General features: G+C 44.1%; 1 protein-coding gene across 2 annotated transcripts; it reads left to right on the plus strand.

Moving 5' to 3' along the window:
• Positions 1-391: 391 nt before the first annotated feature.
• On the plus strand, positions 392-15,669 carry VLDLR (very low density lipoprotein receptor). Of its 2 annotated transcripts, XM_030466998.1 has the most exons (19): positions 392-731; positions 5,183-5,302; positions 6,246-6,368; positions 7,257-7,379; positions 8,747-9,118; positions 9,225-9,347; positions 9,430-9,552; positions 9,999-10,118; positions 10,196-10,321; positions 10,708-10,879; positions 11,192-11,416; positions 11,574-11,692; positions 12,071-12,210; positions 12,323-12,464; positions 12,770-12,916; positions 13,844-13,933; positions 14,337-14,414; positions 14,537-14,706; positions 15,034-15,669. In XM_030466998.1, the coding sequence occupies exons 1-19, from the start codon at positions 476-478 to the stop codon at positions 15,067-15,069; spliced, it is 2,805 nt and encodes a 934-aa protein (XP_030322858.1). In that variant the 5' UTR covers positions 392-475; the 3' UTR covers positions 15,070-15,669. The 2 variants fall into 2 exon arrangements, with proteins under 2 accessions (XP_030322858.1, XP_030322859.1); XM_030466999.1 differs by lacking the exon at positions 13,844-13,933.
• Positions 15,670-18,216: the final 2,547 nt, after the last annotated feature.

Raw genomic sequence — 18,216 nt, forward strand, 5'->3', positions numbered from 1 at the left:
CCCCCTCCACCGCCGGGGCTGCCTCCCGCCGGGGCTGCCCCGCAACACCGCCCCGAGCCCAGGGGCTGGCACCGGGGTCGCGCCGCCTCGCGGAAGCAAGGCCGGGCGGGGGAGCGCGGGGGGCTCTGCCGGCGGCACGGCACGGCACCGCACGGCACAACACAACACGGCACGGCACCGCGTCGCACCGCCCCGCCGCAGCGCCACTCACCGCGTAAGCCGAGCCGAGCAGCGCCGAGCCGGGACGACTCCAGAGGAGCCGAGCCGAGCCGAGCCGAGCCGAGCTGGGCCGGGCCGGGCCGGGCTGGTGTGCAGGAGCGGCGAAGCGGCCGCAGGTGCGGCAGAGGAGGAAGCCGGGGCGGGCGGCGCTGGCGAGCCAACCGGGGCCCGGCGCGGCGCCGTGAGTCACCAGCGGCCACGCAGGGCGGCCGGGCGGCTCCTATAAGAGCGCCGCGGGGACACTCTCCCCCCGTCCATGTCTCCGTCCCTCTCCTCTCCTCGCCGCCTCTTCGACTGCCGCGCCTGCCTCTACGCCCGCCCTCCCCGCCTCTCCGCCCTCCCTCTCCCCGTTCCCGGAGCGGCGATGCGGTCGGACCGGCAGCGCGGAGATCCGAGCGGCGCGGCCAGCGTCAGCCCCGGCCCCGGGCGCGGTGAGGGGCGGCGGGCGGTCCCGTGCCGATGGGCGCTGTGTCTGCTCGCCTTCAGCTGCCTGGGCGCCACCGCCGCCGCCGGTGAGTGCGGGGGAACCGGGGTGGGCACTGCTGGGGCTGCTCCCGCCACTGCTGTGGCACTGCTTTTTTCCTTTTTTTGTTTTTTTGTTTTTTTTTTTTTTTTCCCCCCGCGTATCTCAGGCTGCTTGCCCTCTGCTCCTAGAAGAGAGGAGCTCGGCGGGATAGGGGGGGTGGTCCCGGGGGTGCAGAGGGGCCCTGCCGCCGGGGTCTGTCGCGCCGCCCCTCTTGTTGGGTTGTCTGGCAGGGCACCCTCTCCCTTGCTGCGCCCCAGGCGGCCGGTACCCCGGGCAGGGCTGGTGAGGGTGGGCCTGAGGTGAGCCCCTGCCCGTCCGGCCCTCTCGGCCCCGGGGAGTATCTCTCCCGGGGGCCACCCGGGAGCAGCGGGAGGGTTTGATTTCCTGCCTGGTGCAGAGGGTAGAGTTCGGGTGCTTGTGGCTTACCGTGGGGGGCGTCGGGGTGGACTGGGGCTTTGTTGTGGAGGAAGGAAGAAAAGCCCTTGGAAAGCCTGCGGCGTTAGAGGTGCTGTCAAACTACTGTGCAACTTTGTGGCATCCAGCGGCACTGGCATGGCTCTGGTTCAGGGCCAGCGGTAACCACCATGAGGGATCTCCACCTGGTGGCAAGGTTGAGTCTTGTCGGCGCCGAATTCCTTTTTGAGGGCTGGGCTTTCACTGGTTAGCGCTGCCGGTGGCGGGTTCCAGGGTTGCCTCCCAGCGTAGAAGCTGTTACCCCTGTGGAAGGTAGTCCTGCGATTTAAGCCGATCCGATGGTCAATTAAAAATATCTTCCTCTTGCTTGGAGATAGTTAACAACTGGATGACTCCTCTTTTCCTTCGGGGAATGGGGTCCAGACTACTCTTCTAGGTGGGTGGTGAACTATCAAGGTCTACGTTGTTGGATACTTCCTAATATCCTGACTAGTGCCAAATCTTGGCTGTGTTGGTAAAGTGTACTTTAAGGCAGACCTTGTAGTCCTGTCTGTGTGGTAGTTCAGATGATGGGTCTGTCAGGTACAGCCCCACCAGGGGATTGTTGCGCTCAGTCCTTGTACAAGGAGGAAGAGGGAAAATGCCTGCCCAGTGACTCTGCAGTTCCCAGTCATGTAGCTTGTTTGCATGTCCTGTCTACAACAGACATGATTAAACAACTGTAATATGAAGGACAGAACTGGCTGGCACTGAAGTTGCTAGTGCACTGTAGTCCAAAATCCTAACAAGAAATATGCAGTAGAGAGCAACACTAGTCCACCAAGTTAGTCTGGTTCTTGGCATAATTTGAGTTAGTAGCCCCACCAGCTCTCTTCTACTAGTAGCTGCAGATGCCAGTGTCCAGGCCATATCTTAAGCTAGTTCCTGTAGGAACTCTCACAGGGTTTTCCAGTCCCTGTAGTAAACTTTTCTGGGAGCTGGTGTCAGATGACAGCACACAAGAGTCACATGTTTGAGGCTGCCCAGACAAGTAATCTGACAACCTACTTAAGGAGCTGAGACAAATGGCAACAGAGGCATGGGGAGAGGTAGTTCAACTTGGGTAGTCTTGGGTAACTGTGCTCCTTCACCATATGCACCTCACTCATTATGAGGCAACTTCTAGTAAGTGCTTGTCTGGGGAACAGTAAAATAATGTTTAGCAGCCACAGTCTGTAAAGTTACTGGTTCTCTGCATCTTCTGCTTAAGCCACAGGGGAAACAAAGGTATGGAGGTGCTTCAGGTATATAAGTAGCACATGAAGAGAAGCTTTGAGTTAGTGGTTAATTGATGCTGATGTAAAAAATCATTGTGTCCAGTAACTGAAGCTGCAACTGAGGTATGACTTTGTTCCTTCAAATAATAGTGGATTGGACTGGTAGTGTTGCAACTGAACTGTTACCTGGCATTGCAGAACCCTATGTGGTGTAAGACTAGGAACCACACTTAGTTCATGTCTTGAGTTAACCTTGTTTTAACTAGAGATAACTTCAAGGGGCCTTTATAGTTTGAGAGACGTCTTCAGGAGTAGCAGCAGATTTAGTTGATAACATTTACCTCTGCGCACATGTGTGTTAGGTGCTGTCAGTTCCTTTTTGTGGCCTAGCAAATGTAGTTGCTCTAACACTTCTCTAGGTATGATCTGCTGAAGCGTTTTACCTTCTTGGACTGGCTTGTTGTAGGGGTTGTAATTAGTAAAGTTGTAACTGTTACTCCAAGATCAGTTACTGTTTCATTTAGCCTCCAGTGAAGCTTCCCCATGGCATTTGGTTAAAGTGATGTTATATTTCTAAGTTACACTGTACCAGGGAGTCTTAGCAAGCCTTTTGTGGTTGTTCCAGATTGAAATTGAGTAACTATGGTCTGTGGAGTTATTTTGGGATACCCTGAGTGGCAGACTTCGTCTAATATCTCTTGTAGGCTATTTTGGGAAAGGTTGACGGTTCTCACTTTGAAAGCCTGGATGAGAATGTCTCAAAACCAGCAGGAGCCAGCTGCAAATTTTAGGTGGCAGTACACTAATAATTGGAATGATGTGCAGAAGGTTACTTCTGTTAAAGGTTACTGTGACTCTGCACCCCCCCTAAACTGGTGGGTGTATTCCTTCTGGCACAAGGCAGGCTTCTTGTTTGACAGCTCTTTACTGAAAAGTAGTAGCTTTACAAAACCATGCTATTAGAAAGTGCATGGTGGTGGAGTGTTAACTCCTGCCTTGAAAAGGAAAGGGTGGATAGAAATACAGAGCATGAGATTTAATGTCTGTAAATACTGAGGGCTGGGTGTCAAGAGGAAGAGGTCAATCTCTTTTCAGTGTTGTCTAGTAACAGGACAAGGAATAAGGGGTTTAAGGTAGAACATAGGAAGTTATACCTCAACATGAGAAGGAACTTCTTTATTGTGAGGGTGATGGAGCACCAGAACAGGCTGCTCAGAGACATTGTGGAGTCTGCTTCTCTGGAGGATTTCAAACCCTGCCTGTGTGGCCTGCCCTAGGTTACCCTGCTTTGGCTGCAGTGTTGGACTAGCTGATCTCTAGAGGTCCATTCCAACCTCTGACACTCTGTGATTTGATGAGTCTGTAGAGCTGATGTTCAATTTTTTTGGCATGCTTTTGAACACAGTTCCTGTGAAACAAATTGTCATGGCTTTATTCTCTCTGACCAGCGAGCCAATGCTTTACTTGACCACTGAAACATTAGAGATCAATAAGCTGCTATTTCAGATCCTTTGCTTCTGATATGAATTTACATGAGGCACTTAGCAGGTGAAATTGTAAAATTGCTTGTGTTGTCCTTGCTTATGCTTGTCAGGGGTTTGCCCTTGTGTGGTGCCTGATGGGTGGCCACTATAATGTGAAACGGTGGAGCAGTTTCCTCTGGCTTGGAAATTCTCGCATTTTACACAGAAGATATAGAATAATAAGAATGTTCTTCTAAAATTTGATGCCTTTTTTGAGCCCTGGAATGCCAAAGCAGATCACCTCCACTAAATGATGCAATAAACCAAGGAGGAGCCAAGGAGTCTTGCATCATGCTGTGGATATGTGCACAGCCAGTCCTAATGCATGATCTTACACACTTGCCTGCATCCATTACATGGAACATTTCTGGCTTATCTGCTGAAGCAGTTAGCTGCTTTTAATGCCAGTTATAACACATCTTTAAGACAAAGCAAGTTCCCTTGAGAGATGGGGTCATGCAGTTTTAAAGCTGAAGATACTCTGGAAAATGCACTCTAACTCTTAAGCACCCTGCTGAAAGCAGTACCTCAAGCATGCTAACAAATTAAGGCTGTTATCACTTGGGATACAACAGACTAGATTCCAGAAGGAAGCAGTAAATTATCTTGCTCTTTTAGCATCACACTTGATCTAGCTTTAATAAGCAAGATCCAGGTATGTAGTCATACTTCTTTTTGCCTATACTAAGGAATGTCTCTCAGTGCTCTTTTTGGAAGAATAACTGAAATCACAGAAACTTATTCAATTTCAGAGAGGATATCTAAACTATCTCTACAGAAATCTTGAACTCTGCAGTACTATGTTAGCAGCAGAGTAATGAAATTCCAATCTGTCTTGACATAAGACAAGTTTAAACCCAGTTTGTTTAATGTTTGAAGAGTTTTAAAACTGCAGTGCTAGGTACTGGGCAGCAGAAATCATTGTATGTATGCATCCTTCTGTCTTGCATACTTGACCCTTCCATGAAAAGGAAAACTTAGAGCAACACTGGGACTGTTTTATTGTTGTCTGGCAGGTGGCCTGTCATAGTGTTTAACTGCTGTATTTACATTGTGAAAGCTTCTGTCTCTATTTTCATTATTTAATAAGGTAACTATAAACATTTGGATCTCAGGCCTGGTTTCATGATGATGTTATACAGGCTTTTAAGTGGGGTAACTTTTTGATCAGAAGTCAGTGAAAGGAAAAAAGTATTGCTAAATATTACTGGGACTTATGTTTCTTTTTTTTTTTTTCATTGAAGGTGCGAGGGCAAAGTGTGAAGAATCTCAATTTCCATGTAGTAATGGACGCTGTATTCCTTTACTCTGGAAATGTGATGGTGATGAAGATTGTTCAGATGGCAGTGATGAAAGTGCTTGTGGTAAGTAATCAGAATAAATAATTCTTCTGTAGCTGTACTTGTTAGTTGGCAGTGGGAACTTAACAGTGCATAACTGTAGAGATGCTTATCCTGTCCAGCACTTCTGACAGTCAGAACAGAGAGCAGAGGACAAATTCCCTAGAACTATCAGGGGTTCATCTTGGTGCCTTGTATCTCTCTGAGGCAGTTGACTTTCATAGCATTCAGGAAAATTCTCCTGGAAATGGTTACTGAGAGAAGCAACACTGTTTTCAAGGGTGGTGAGTGTCAAGAATGGAATGTAGGCCTATCTTTAGGTGTTGCTTGAAGATGTGGTAGGAACTGTTTGCTATCAGCACTTAGCAATTGGCTGTTCCATGGTTAAATGCCCTGTTTCGTACGTGAGAGCGATTTGGCTGAGAGTTCTATAAATGGTAAGTCTAGCTTTGGCTGCCAGCTCTTGCTTTAAGCAGACAGAGGCCAAGATAGATGACTAGATGTACTGGGACAAAAGCAAAACGGTCTCAATATCCAGCAGGGGTGAGGTTGAACTGCCAGTCTGCTCAAGCAGACCTGAAGTTTTGCTTTAGTGTTTCATATTATTATGCTTCTTCAGTGATAAATCAAATGCCTTGATAATAACTCAAAGATGAAAATCTTAAAATTAATATAAATTGACCTTAGTTTAACTCAAGTGCGTTCAAAGCAGCAGCAATTCTTGCAGCGGTAGTCTCCCTTAACAATAGCAGTTCTTCAGTGCCTGCTTACAGGAAGATAAATGTTTCTCACTGCACAGTGTAGCTCTCCAGGTAGTGTTCCAAGAGCACTGTCATTGGACTGGTGGAGGATGGCATCAGACACCTAAGAACTAAGGATATGGCATCATTTTCCTAAGGCAAGGCAGCTTATCTCTAGCTGCAACTAACAAGCTAAGATCTGGTCTCTTTTTTTTTTCCCCTTGCAGTGAAGAAAACATGTGCTGAATCTGATTTTGTGTGCCTCAGTGGCCAATGTGTGCCTAACAGATGGCAGTGTGATGGGGATCCAGACTGCGAGGATGGGTCTGATGAGAGTGCCGAGCTGTGCCGTAAGTCTGCCTGGCCTGCCCATGCAGGCAAGACTCTGGGGAGTAGTGTGTTGACTTCTTGTCTGCTTGCAGCCCAAATCTCCTTTGAAAGGAAGGATGAACTTTTTGTCTTGGAGAGCACCTTCTGGAGTGTTAGCTTGGCTTTGGCCACATCAGGTTCTTGACAAGACTTTTTACTGCTTAAAAAGATGCAGAACTGAACTGGGGCTTTGAACTTGTGCCAGGTAACAGGTAAAGGTACAAGTTTTACCTGACAGTCAGAAGCAGCTAGCACAACACAGCAGGGCTGACTGCTACTGTGGCTTGTTCAACAAGTGATCACTGTCCTCCAAGACAACTACTTTTGCAAGATACACAGAGCTAGTGTAGGAGCAGAATGACTATGGGTTGTGGGGTGGGAAGCAGAAGTGCAGAGGCCTGACTGTGATGTCTTGCTGTTCGCAATCCCAGTCTAAAGTGTGGTGACTAACCAAGGAATATAGATCCGTGAAGCTTCATTTCTCTGTATCAATAGGATCCACACTGAGGAATACTTCAGCCCCAAGTCCTACTGCACTTTGACATTACTGCTGTCTACTACCACGCGTTATAGCTCAAGCTTCTACAATGTAATGGGTGTGCAATCACAAAACTACCACCACAAAGATACGCTTAAAATACTATCTATTAGGAGCTGGAAGCATCTTTTTTTTACTCAACACTACAAGCTAGTGTAACCTCTTCCATGACGGAGCTATCAACTTAGATGGATGCTGGCATCTAATTAACTGCAACTTTGCCCAGAGCTGAAGCCTTTCAGTTTCAACTTTCAGGACAACTGCTAATATCCAAGATCAGTAGCTCTTAAATTTTAGAACTCTTAAATTGAACTTAAACTTTTTTCAATAGATTTGAGAACATGCCGGGTAAATGAAATCAGCTGTGGTCCTCAGTCAACCCAGTGTATCCCAGTGTCCTGGAAATGTGATGGTGAAAAAGACTGTGACAGTGGAGAAGATGAAGAGACTTGTGGTAAGGGAAGAAACAGTGGATGCATAACTCTATTTGAAATTGACTTTTCTGGAAAGAAGCTAGCTGGGCAGTATACCTGGGAAGATAAATTTCTCATAGTATCAACATCTCCTTAAAACTACATTCACCTTGTATTGCAGCCTGCCTAACAAAGCTGACTTGTTCTAATATTCCTCAATCCTGCTAATCTAAGAACTACAGCAATAAGCTTTTCAGCACCTCTGTTTTGTCTCTGGCTAATTTTGGCAATAGCCATAGGCCTAGTCGCATGTCAGGCAAACCATCAGAACTTGTTCTCTGCAGAGTTTCTTAACAGGTAAACTCAAGTTGCTGCTTACATTAACAGATGGTTTCATAAAAATGTATTAGTGACTTATAGACAAGGGCTCGGCTGATCTGCTTTACAGCTCTACCCCGGAGTATTCTGTGCTCTTGTCTGGAAGTGTGACTGGGGAAGAGAGGTTTCAGGTTATGGGAGAGGCAACTTCAGGCTGGTACACAAGTGAAACTGCCACTGCCAGAATTAGAGTGCAACATATCTGGTTTGTTCTCATGAACTTCCATTTATATCTGTTGTCGGAGGTGTTCTGAGGTAAATTTCTGGTAACCAAAGCCACAGGGCTGGCTTCTGTGGGAGCTGCCTTACCTGGATGGACTAATGAGACAGGCCTCCAGACTTCTGCTAGGTGTCTGTGGAGCTGCTGCCTTCCTCAGAAAGTCTTAATGCCTTAATGCCTTAATCTGACACATAAATTTACAGACAGTGTTCCTGATGAAGCTAGTAAAGCTACCAGCCTATGCATACTGAGATGCTAGCTACACTGCTATTAAACCAGCATAATTTGTGCTGGTGTAAGTTGTGTGGGTGTGCTTAGTACCACAGGATCAACTGGTACAAGACCTTGATCTGTTATCTCCAGTGGTCCAGGCAAATTGGACAATTACTGTCAAAAGAACAAAACCCTTCTATTTCATACTATAGTGCATGCTGACCATCTGGCTACTTTAATCTTTGTCTGTACCCTAGAATTAGCAGTTCTCTTATCTTCAGTCTCTGGTTCACAGGGTCTGAGCCCATTTTCTGAAAGGCTTGCACTCTGAAACAGAACAGCATAACTTTTCAGAAGGGGGTTATTTTCACTCACTTCATCAAGACTGATGCCTCTGAGCTGTAACATCCAAAGGCAAGGGGGACAGTCTGTGTGGGGCCCAAGTGGTCCTGGAGGTGGTCAGTTAGGTTCTCCTAGAACCTTAAACAATATATTATGTTGTCTCAGCTAACAGCTGATGAAGAACCTGAAAAGCTAACTACCTTCAAACAGACATGTGCTTGTGGTAATCTGCTAATTTCTCTTCTGTTACTCCAGGCAATGTAACTTGTAGTCCAGCAGAGTTCACATGCAGCAGTGGACAGTGTATTTCCAAGAGCTTTGTCTGCAATGGTCAAGATGACTGCAGTGATGGCAGTGATGAGCTGGAGTGTGCACCTCCTACCTGTGGAGTTCATGAGTTTCAGTGCAAGAGCTCCACTTGCATCCCCATCAGCTGGGTGTGTGATAATGATGCTGACTGCTCTGACTACTCGGATGAATCTTTGGAGCAATGTGGTCGCCAGCCTGCCCCTCCTGTGAAGTGCTCTGCCAGTGAGGTGCAGTGCGGCTCGGGTGAATGTATCCACAAAAAGTGGCGTTGTGATGGTGATCCTGACTGCAAGGATGGAAGTGATGAAACTAACTGCCGTAAGTTAACTTGATCCTTCTCTAGGAGGTGCTGGTTGGCTCCTGCTTGATTTTATTTTCTTCAGCAAACTTCAGGAGTTTAAATCTGTAATGGCTATGTCCTCAGCTTCCCGGACCTGCAGACCAGACCAGTTCAGATGTGAAGATGGGAACTGCATCCATGGGAGTAGGCAGTGTAATGGTGTGAGAGACTGTTTGGATGGCACTGATGAAGCAAATTGTAACAATGGTAAGTGTGGAACTAAGCAAGAATGAAGTCTTTGCAGAATATCTGTTGAAGCTCTTAGTTACCTTCACAATCTTCATCTCAGTAATCCAGTGCTCTGGACCTGGCAAATTCAAGTGCAGAAGTGGTGAATGCATAGATATCAATAAAGTGTGTAACCAGCAGAGAGACTGCAAGGACTGGAGTGATGAACCTCTCAAGGAGTGTAGTAAGTGAACATACTCATTACATAATGTTGACTACTAAACATACTTAGAAACAGCCTCTGAACTTTCAGGTGTCAACCTTTGGATGAATTTGCTCTTCCTTGGTGGCAACCAGTCAACCAAGACCAGCCTAGCCAATGGGCTCTTTTTCATCCTAGCCAAACTGGTTATTGGGATAACTTCCCTCCACAGTCAGAAGGCACTTGAAGCATCAGAAACACTGAAACTTTCAGGAATCCCATATTTGCTGCTGCCAACTTGTAACACAAGTAACATGCTGTAGATGAGCAAATACAAATTTGAGGAGGGTCATTTGCATGTAACCTCAAGTGCCAGTGTGGTTTATCAGATGTGGCAGGCATCATTAGAAAATGGATGGGTATCTGGTAAAGATCTCTAAGTCTTAATGTGTGTGCTGTATCAGAAGTGGTCAATTCTTTTCTTCTAGATGTAAATGAATGTCTGGTGAACAATGGTGGATGCTCTCACATCTGCAGAGATCTTGTTATTGGCTATGAATGTGACTGTCCAGCTGGTTTTGAGCTGATAGACAGGAAAACCTGTGGAGGCAAGTATCATGTAGGTTAGCATGGACCCTGTTGATGGCATTGGAGATGAGAACAAATGAAATTGTTGTCTTTACAGATATCGATGAATGCCAGAACCCTGGTATCTGTAGTCAAATCTGTATCAACCTGAAAGGGGGCTACAAATGTGAATGCAGCCGTGGCTATCAGATGGATCTTGCTACTGGGGTGTGCAAGGCAGTGGGTGAGTATTTGTGTAAAATTTCTTTATCTCCTCTTTAAAAGAGGTAGGAACTGCTTATGCTTTTTTGGCTTGGAAACAGTTTTTGTACTGTTATCAATATCACTAGTGCAGACCTGAACACTCTTAATGCTTCGAATTATGCCATGGTACAGTACTTACAGCTGCCCAAAATAAACTGCTTGTGTCTCCCCCTTGGACAGCAGGACCCTCCACCTCAAGTTATGGAGGGAGAAAAGGATGAGATATGGTACAGCCAAGACCTCTGTCCAGTAGCAAATGCTCGAATGGCAAATACTAAATGTGATGTCTCTTAAAACTTGTAATAAAAGAACAGTGTGTGACTGCATGTCTAGAAGTACAGGTGACACTTTACACTCTTTTCACAGGAAAAGAACCCTGTCTAGTTTTCACCAACCGGCGGGATATCAGGAAGATTGGTCTTGAGAGGAAAGAATACATTCAGCTAGTAGAGCAGCTAAGAAACACTGTGTCTCTAGATGCTGATATTGCTGAGCAAAAGCTTTACTGGGCAGACTTCAGTCAAAAAGCAATCTTCAGGTAAATTGACTCAGCTTTTGAATCTTAAACCACCCCATAGTTTTCCCAAGATACTTCTTTAGGCTCTGGTAATGAGCACTAGATTCGTCATGTTCTGAAGATGAAGTATAGCAAGTGCAAGTTCCCACAAGTAGCAATGTCTATTGCACTTCCTAGTAACTGGTGCTACCATTGGAAAAAAGACACTGTTGAAATAATAAGTGCATCTTCTGCATTTTCTGACTGAGATCTGCATGGAATATTTGCTGAGGCATACCAAGTGTTAGTATCTGTGGAGGAAGGTGTTGAAAACAAGTAATTCTTGTCTTCCAGTGCATCTATCGATACCCGTGATAAAGTTGGAACACACATCAGAATCCTGGACAACATACTGAGCCCTTCAGGGATTGCTGTTGACTGGATTTATAAGAACATCTACTGGTCTGACTCAACTGCAAAGACCATTTCAGTGGCTAGCCTAGATGGCAAAAAAAGAAAGGTTTTGTTTTTAACTGAGCTGAGAGAGCCAGCTTCTATTGCTGTAGATCCTCTTTCTGGGTGAGTATTTGTCCTAGTTCTCTTAAAAGAGGGGAGCTACCAGATAATCCATGTCATGATAACTGACTTAGGTAGCCTTTGCTAATTATTGGTCATAATTAAGAGTGATACTACGCAGTACTATAGTGCATCATACAACATAAATTCTACTTCACAGCTTTATGTACTGGTCAGACTGGGGTGAGCCAGCAAAAATTGAAAAAGCAGGAATGAATGGATTTGACAGACAGCAGCTTGTGACAACAGAAATCCAATGGCCTAATGGAATTGCTCTAGGTACGTTGAACTTGTCTCTGTGCCAGAGGTATTCTGTAGCTTCAGCAATTTTTTTGCTACAAACACTAAGGGCAGTCTTCAGAGAACTATTTTCAGCTTCTGAGAATGGGAAGTTCCTGGGTGCCTAGGGACACCGAAATAGGAATAGATAGTACTTCTGACACTGAAAGGGTACGTTCTTGCACTTCTCTCTGTTATTGCTGGGGCACAGGCCAGCCATTTAGGCAGCACTGCAGCAGCCCTCTGTGACCCAGTATGGCAAGAAATAAGGGCAAGATTGCAACTCCTCTCGAACCTGTGGGTGTTTTGAATGTTGTAGGGGGCTTTGAGCTTTTTCACCATTTGGATAGTAAACAAGTTTTTTTTTCTTTTTTCTAGATCTTGTAAAAAGCCGACTCTACTGGCTCGATTCTAAACTGCATATGTTGTCAAGTGTGGACCTGAACGGCCAGGACCGTAGAATTGTGCTGAAGTCTCATATGTTCCTTCCTCATCCTCTTGCTCTAACAATATTTGAGGTGTGAATGACTCACTGTAATAATGGCCAAAGACCCTCTTCTTCCTAGTCCATGGCTGCAATTATAGCTGATAGTTAGACAGAAGTAATGTAATGCAATGACTGTCTTCTAGGACCGTGTCTACTGGATTGATGGAGAGAATGAGGCAGTCTATGGAGCCAACAAATTTACTGGATCTGAATTGGTTACTCTAGTGAACAACCTTAATGATGCACAGGACATCATTGTGTATCATGAACTGGTTCAGCCTTCAGGTAACTATAATAGACTTTACAGATATACCAGTGTATAATTTTAAGAAATTTGGGTGGTGGCAAATGATTTTCCTCCCTTGTACAACTGCCTAATTTTTTCCTACCTACTTAAAGTGCTTAAAGTTTCCAACATAAGCAACCCCACTGGGTTTGAAAGGAGGTCTAGTTGAAATTGTTCTTTCTTAGGCAGAAAAGGTACAAATTTATAACCTTCAGAGACAATTCTACTAGAGCAATTATTGCAAATAATTGTGATATACACTGGGAGTATGAAAGCTCACTCCTATCAATTGCTGTACTAACAGGCAGGAACTGGTGTGAAGAGAACATGGCAAATGGAGGCTGTAGCTACCTGTGTCTGCCTGCTCCTCAGATAAATGAACACTCTCCAAAGTACACCTGTGCATGTCCTTTTGGATACGTCTTGCAGGAGGATGGTCTGAGATGTGCAGGTATGGTAACATTGTTGAAATCTTCTCCAGGATGGATAGAGTTAGGGATACTGAACCTGTTGAAGGCAAATATGGTAGTATAGACTGACAGCTTTGCATGAGTTAATCTGATGTAATTAATCTTGTAGAGATGGGTCTTCTAGCATATGTCAAGATGGCCCTAAAAGTCTGCAGGTGCTGTTCAAAGTGCATGCTTGGCTTCTGTATCATCATCATTTGCAACAAGACTTTGTACCTCCATGGCTTTCTTCAGACAGCAAGCACATACACAAAACATGCCAAACCCCTTTCTTATAAAAGAAGGGGTATAAATTAATGTGGCTCTACACTGTATAAATACACAGTTGAAAAGCTGATAGGCTATTCTCTCTGGCCAAAGAAGTTTGTTTGAACCTCCTTTTGTGGTCCAAATACAAATGGCATTCATGACAACTCTACTACCCTGAGCTCTAACTATATGCCAGGCTTGTTTGTCCAGTGGAATGAAACTAGAAACCTGAAGGTGCCATTTAATAGATTGCTTTTGATTCCATCTGACTAGTCAGAGCATTGAACTAAATGATGCTGTCCTTGGCTGTGCTGAATGCTTGCTAATAGGTATCAAAGACTGTACCTGACCAGTAAACTTGTGGAACTAAAACGTCACTCAGAAAACCTGAAGTGAGGGATAGGGTGACTTTCTGTTGTCATGACTCTAAATACCTGTAATTCATGCTTGATTAATGCTTTACCCCTGTTCTTGGAGTTATTTTTTATCAAAAGACCTCAGCTGACTGTGTGTTAGTGAAATAACTAATGTCAGCGTTTCCAATAAATCTAACAAGCTGCATGATCATTCTGCCATCTGCTAAACATTCACTACCATGGCTTTCATAGCTAAGCCATTGCAGAATTTCAGGATTAACTGGGTTCTTGATCTATAATTAGTTTCAGGTACTGGAACAACTGTGACTTACACTGAGGCTAAAGATACCAGCACAACAGAAAAATCTCCAACTGTTGGACTAGTTCCTGGAGGTACTGGTCCCAATAACTCAGATTGCTAAACACCAGAAAAATTAAATGCAAACTGACACACTAGCCTATTGGAAGTTTTCTCTTCTGCATGCAAATAGAAAACACAGGCCAGGTCATATCTTTAGCACAAATACAACAGCTGGAGCATGTGATAAGGAGAATTAACTCACTAAAGACAGTATGAAACCTATAGGTTTCATGAAATCCCAGGAGTCCTCAGAGAATGCAAGCAATAAAAAAAAGCTTTCTACAAACATAGGATGAAGCCTGTTAGGCTGTTCTTGCAGTGTGTTGCTGGGAAACTAATATATGGTAGCAGCTTCTGGGCTTGGGAATTTTTTGCCTCTTACAAGATCAGCCAGCCTGTCAGTAAGCAAGCTCACTACTTCAAATTCTTGTGCAGGATTCAACATGAGCAGTACAGTGCCTGAAGCACCTGCATCTAGAGGAACATCAGCAGCTTGGACTGTTCTTCCTCTCGGTGAGTAGTGTTCACTAACCCTCGGGACCCATTGTAGTGGGACAAGGGACAAGCCACTCTTAGTCAGGAGCTTGACTTGACCCTACTCAGTACTTGCAATCAATTTTTTTTTTCCCCTGAAGTGCTGCTGGTGATGGCTGCAGTGTCTGGCTACTTCATGTGGCGTAACTGGCAGCACAAGAACATGAAGAGCATGAATTTTGATAACCCCGTCTACCTGAAAACCACAGAAGAAGACCTCACAATTGATATTGGAAGACATGGGGGTTCAGTAGGACACACCTACCCTGCAGTAAGTAAACCTATTGACATGTCTGAACCTCATGGTTACTGCTCAGAGTGGACAACTACTGCCAGGTGATACCTGTAGAGTTTAGGAGAGACCTCTGCTCTTAAAAGCTGCTGGATGCAGCCAAACCACTGAGCTGAGTCAGATGAGAACTTATCTTTCTAAAAAAGTTGAAGCTGTAGCAGGCAACTGCTCTCCTGTACTTGAGGTGTGAATGAGGTCACTAGCCTGAAGAACCAGCCCATTTCAAACTGCTGTGTTGCGATGATATGCACTGTTTTGTATCTGTTATTAGTATGATTGTAGCTAACTTGTACTTGTTTTGTACAGATATCTGTTGTAAGCACAGACGAAGATATGCTGTGAGCACTGGATCATCGATCACTTCCGGTTTACTTGTGTTTTACACTCTATGGGGATAGTAACCAGGTTTGTGGCTGAAAGACTTCCTCCATTCTTGGAAGAAAGAAGACACTTTCTGTATGTATGGAACACTTATGTAAATATCTGTTTTATACAGATTAACAACAAACTGTAAATACGTGTCCACCACAATTCAGCTTTTGGTGGTAACCGTTTTATCAGCAACCCTTGGATTGGTCAGTCAGTAACATCACTGACCAAAAATAAAGCACTTTCCATAGAAAGCCATATTCCAGCCACAACTTGTAAAACCTGTACATATGTGTATAGGCCACTTGTAAATATTATTCTTGGAGAAAATCACTATAAAGCACTTTGAAATACTTCAAATGTAAATTATTGTTTTTCAGTGATTGGGGACAATGGCAATAGGAAAAAACGGGTTGCTATGATTGCCAAAAATTTATAAACATTATTTTGTATGTATGACTGAAACAATCTTGTCTGTTACCTCTCGGAGGTATACAGGTATGAATGCTCTTTAAGAAACCACTGTAAATCTCAAAAGAAGAGAAGGGCAAAATAAAAAAGTAAGCAGTTGAATTATTTGTCTCTATTATTATGTTTAGCGCTGAAGTAAAAGAGGGCATCTTCTAAACTGGAAGCTTTAGTGGGCTACACAACTACTGCTGGACAGAACATGAAGTATTTCTTAAGTTATATCGGCAATACCCCTGACTGCTGAGACCATAATTGACATGCTAGATGATTGAGGTTTGTTCTAGAGACTACTAGAACCCTACTCTGCAGGGTCCTGGACTGAATGGGTCTCCTTTCATAGACCTTTATCTGGACTCCTAAGTTAGGACCGACAGTGTCTCAATTATTGCAAGCTCTTAAGAGGTAGCATTGACAGAGATGCTGTGTGCATACAGGTTAAAGCATTACCTGTCAGGTAGGAGTAAGGTCCTTGTGAAAGCTATTGTGAACAAGCTATTTAGCAGTTACTCCTCATCGAAACACCAGTGCAAGTTGGATCTTGCTAGCTGCTACACCTGTACAAATTGAATATTAGAGCTGTGACATGGCAGCCTGCTTCTGTAGTCTCTGTGCTGACAAGACCTTATTGATACATGTGTAATGATAGAAGTCCTCTGTAATGAGCATCAGTGAGCTAGTTAAACTTTCCCTATGGAAACTGAGTTCATTATAAAAGCTCTAAGATGCTGATCACTTGAAACACTGGAACCTATCTCTTGGGTGGCCATAGGAGTGAAAAATAAATTGTACACTTGTTCTAGGCCCAGGAAGGTGATACTCATTTTGATGAGAACTGCTTAGTACCATACCACTTGAGTGCTAATTTTAGTAGCAGCAAGTACATTCCTTACCCACTGTACGTGTATAGTACATTTCTGTAATAGGGAAGAACTAAGACTGAAGTAACTTGTGGTTCTGTCATCTTCAGGCATTTTGCCCTGTGATCAAGTTTGGACTAAAGAGAAATGAAGCTTTGAGTCTTTTTGGAATAACTACTTAGTAGTCTCCAGCTGAGTAAAAGGTAGCTTCCCGAGGCATTAGTAGTTTCCTTAATGACAAATTACTTTGCTTGGATGAAGTTGTGTTTTTTTTCCCTGACACTGCATGATCTTGGCTATGAATTTCTACTGCATAACTACCTCCCACAGGAGCTACTGCTTTCCTATTCTTAACCCTTCCTTCTTTCAGATAAGGAAGAAATGGCTTCTCATTGCATACAGGAATAGTTTCTCATTGCTAAGGAATAGTTTGGAAGATTCAAAAATATTCTGGCTATGACTTTATGACTATGACTTTGGTTATGACTTGTTATGTCACTCTCGGTTACATGTCTAAAATAGTAACAATAAAAATCATTAGGTCAGAACTTGGAGTGCTTCCTAGGCTTAGTTCTGATGCCTCTTCTCATTGAATTTGCAGGTGGGGTCTGGTCTCCTAAAGGTCTTCTGTGCACTGTGGGCTTCTTTCCTGACAGATGAGTACTGCTGCCAACTTCTGCAGATTCAAAATAAGTTGTTCTTAGCAAGCTCAGTACTCCTTAGGGAGCTGAATCTTCTAACCAGCAATCCCTGGCACCTCTTGTCTGTTTGTGGACATTTCAGTATCTGAAATACATGTGGGCTAAAAAGTCCTGCAAAGGTTAGCATGTAAGGAGACCTCTAATGTTTCTGGCAAAGAAAATTTTATTTATTTTGCTTTAGCCTACTTTCTGGACTTTTCATGTCAGATTAATATATAAGGACTAGTAGTTATTTGATAGAATTCAACTTTTCCAGTTAGATATCTAACTTGGGATACTACAATGTGCTGGTGTTGAAATGTGACAAAACCTAAAACAATTCTCAGTCAGATTGTTATAACTGTGCATGGCAGCTAAGTACAGGCATGGTGCTCTGCCTTTTTAGTCTTCATACAGAAGATGAGCAGCTTACATATTTGCTAAAGTTCATTGCTGTCACCAGTATCCCACCAAATGACATTAAGTAGACCAATAAAGACACTTTTCCCTGAGGTTAATGTTTAGTTGAAATAGCAATTGAAATCTATTTTGTGAACATGAAGTAGTTCACACAGAAACTGTAGGGTCTGGAAACTGGTGTTCTGACTTTAGGCCAACATGCTGAACAAAGTTGTCAGAATAGTTTTTGTAGTTTATACGAGACTTGCTAGATAAAACTTCTATGTCTTCAAATAGCAAGGGGAAGGAGGAATGAGGAGTATCATGCATTAGAAGGATGATATAAGTTAAGATCAACTTAGCTGCAGATTTTTGGCTCTTAATCTTGCTAGGTTTATTCTGCCCTGCCCCTCTTAATTTTTGTATTATGAAATCACTGTTTACTTCCATAGTGGGCTTGGAGAGTAGTCAGGGATTCCTTCTGTAAAAACAGATCCAACTTACATAAGACAAATGCCTTACTATCTTTGAACAATTTTTTTCCTCTGCCATCTGCAAGTATTTGACTCTGTTTTACTGCTCTTTCATGTGACTCTCTTGGCATTTAATGAGGGCTGTATAGCCATACTGAGCACTCCTGCAGCAGTAGCCTGTGGCTATGCTACTGGCCACTAAATGAATTCTCAGTGCTCATCCTTTTCTCAACTCCTCTG

The sequence above is a fragment of the Calypte anna genome, chromosome Z, assembly GCF_003957555.1.
Source record: "Calypte anna isolate BGI_N300 chromosome Z, bCalAnn1_v1.p, whole genome shotgun sequence".
In the NCBI taxonomy this organism is placed as follows: domain Eukaryota; kingdom Metazoa; phylum Chordata; class Aves; order Apodiformes; family Trochilidae; genus Calypte; species Calypte anna.

Coding starts and splice junctions, on each gene's coding strand:
- VLDLR (XM_030466998.1), top strand. CDS start 476: ATGTCTCCGTCCCTCTCCTCTCCTCGCCGCCTCTTCGACTGCCGCGCC. Junction 9,553..9,998: donor TGAACCTCTCAAGGAGTGTA/GTAAGTGAACAT, acceptor CTTTTCTTCTAG/ATGTAAATGAATGTCTGGTG. Junction 11,417..11,573: donor GCTGTAGATCCTCTTTCTGG/GTGAGTATTTGT, acceptor TCTACTTCACAG/CTTTATGTACTGGTCAGACT.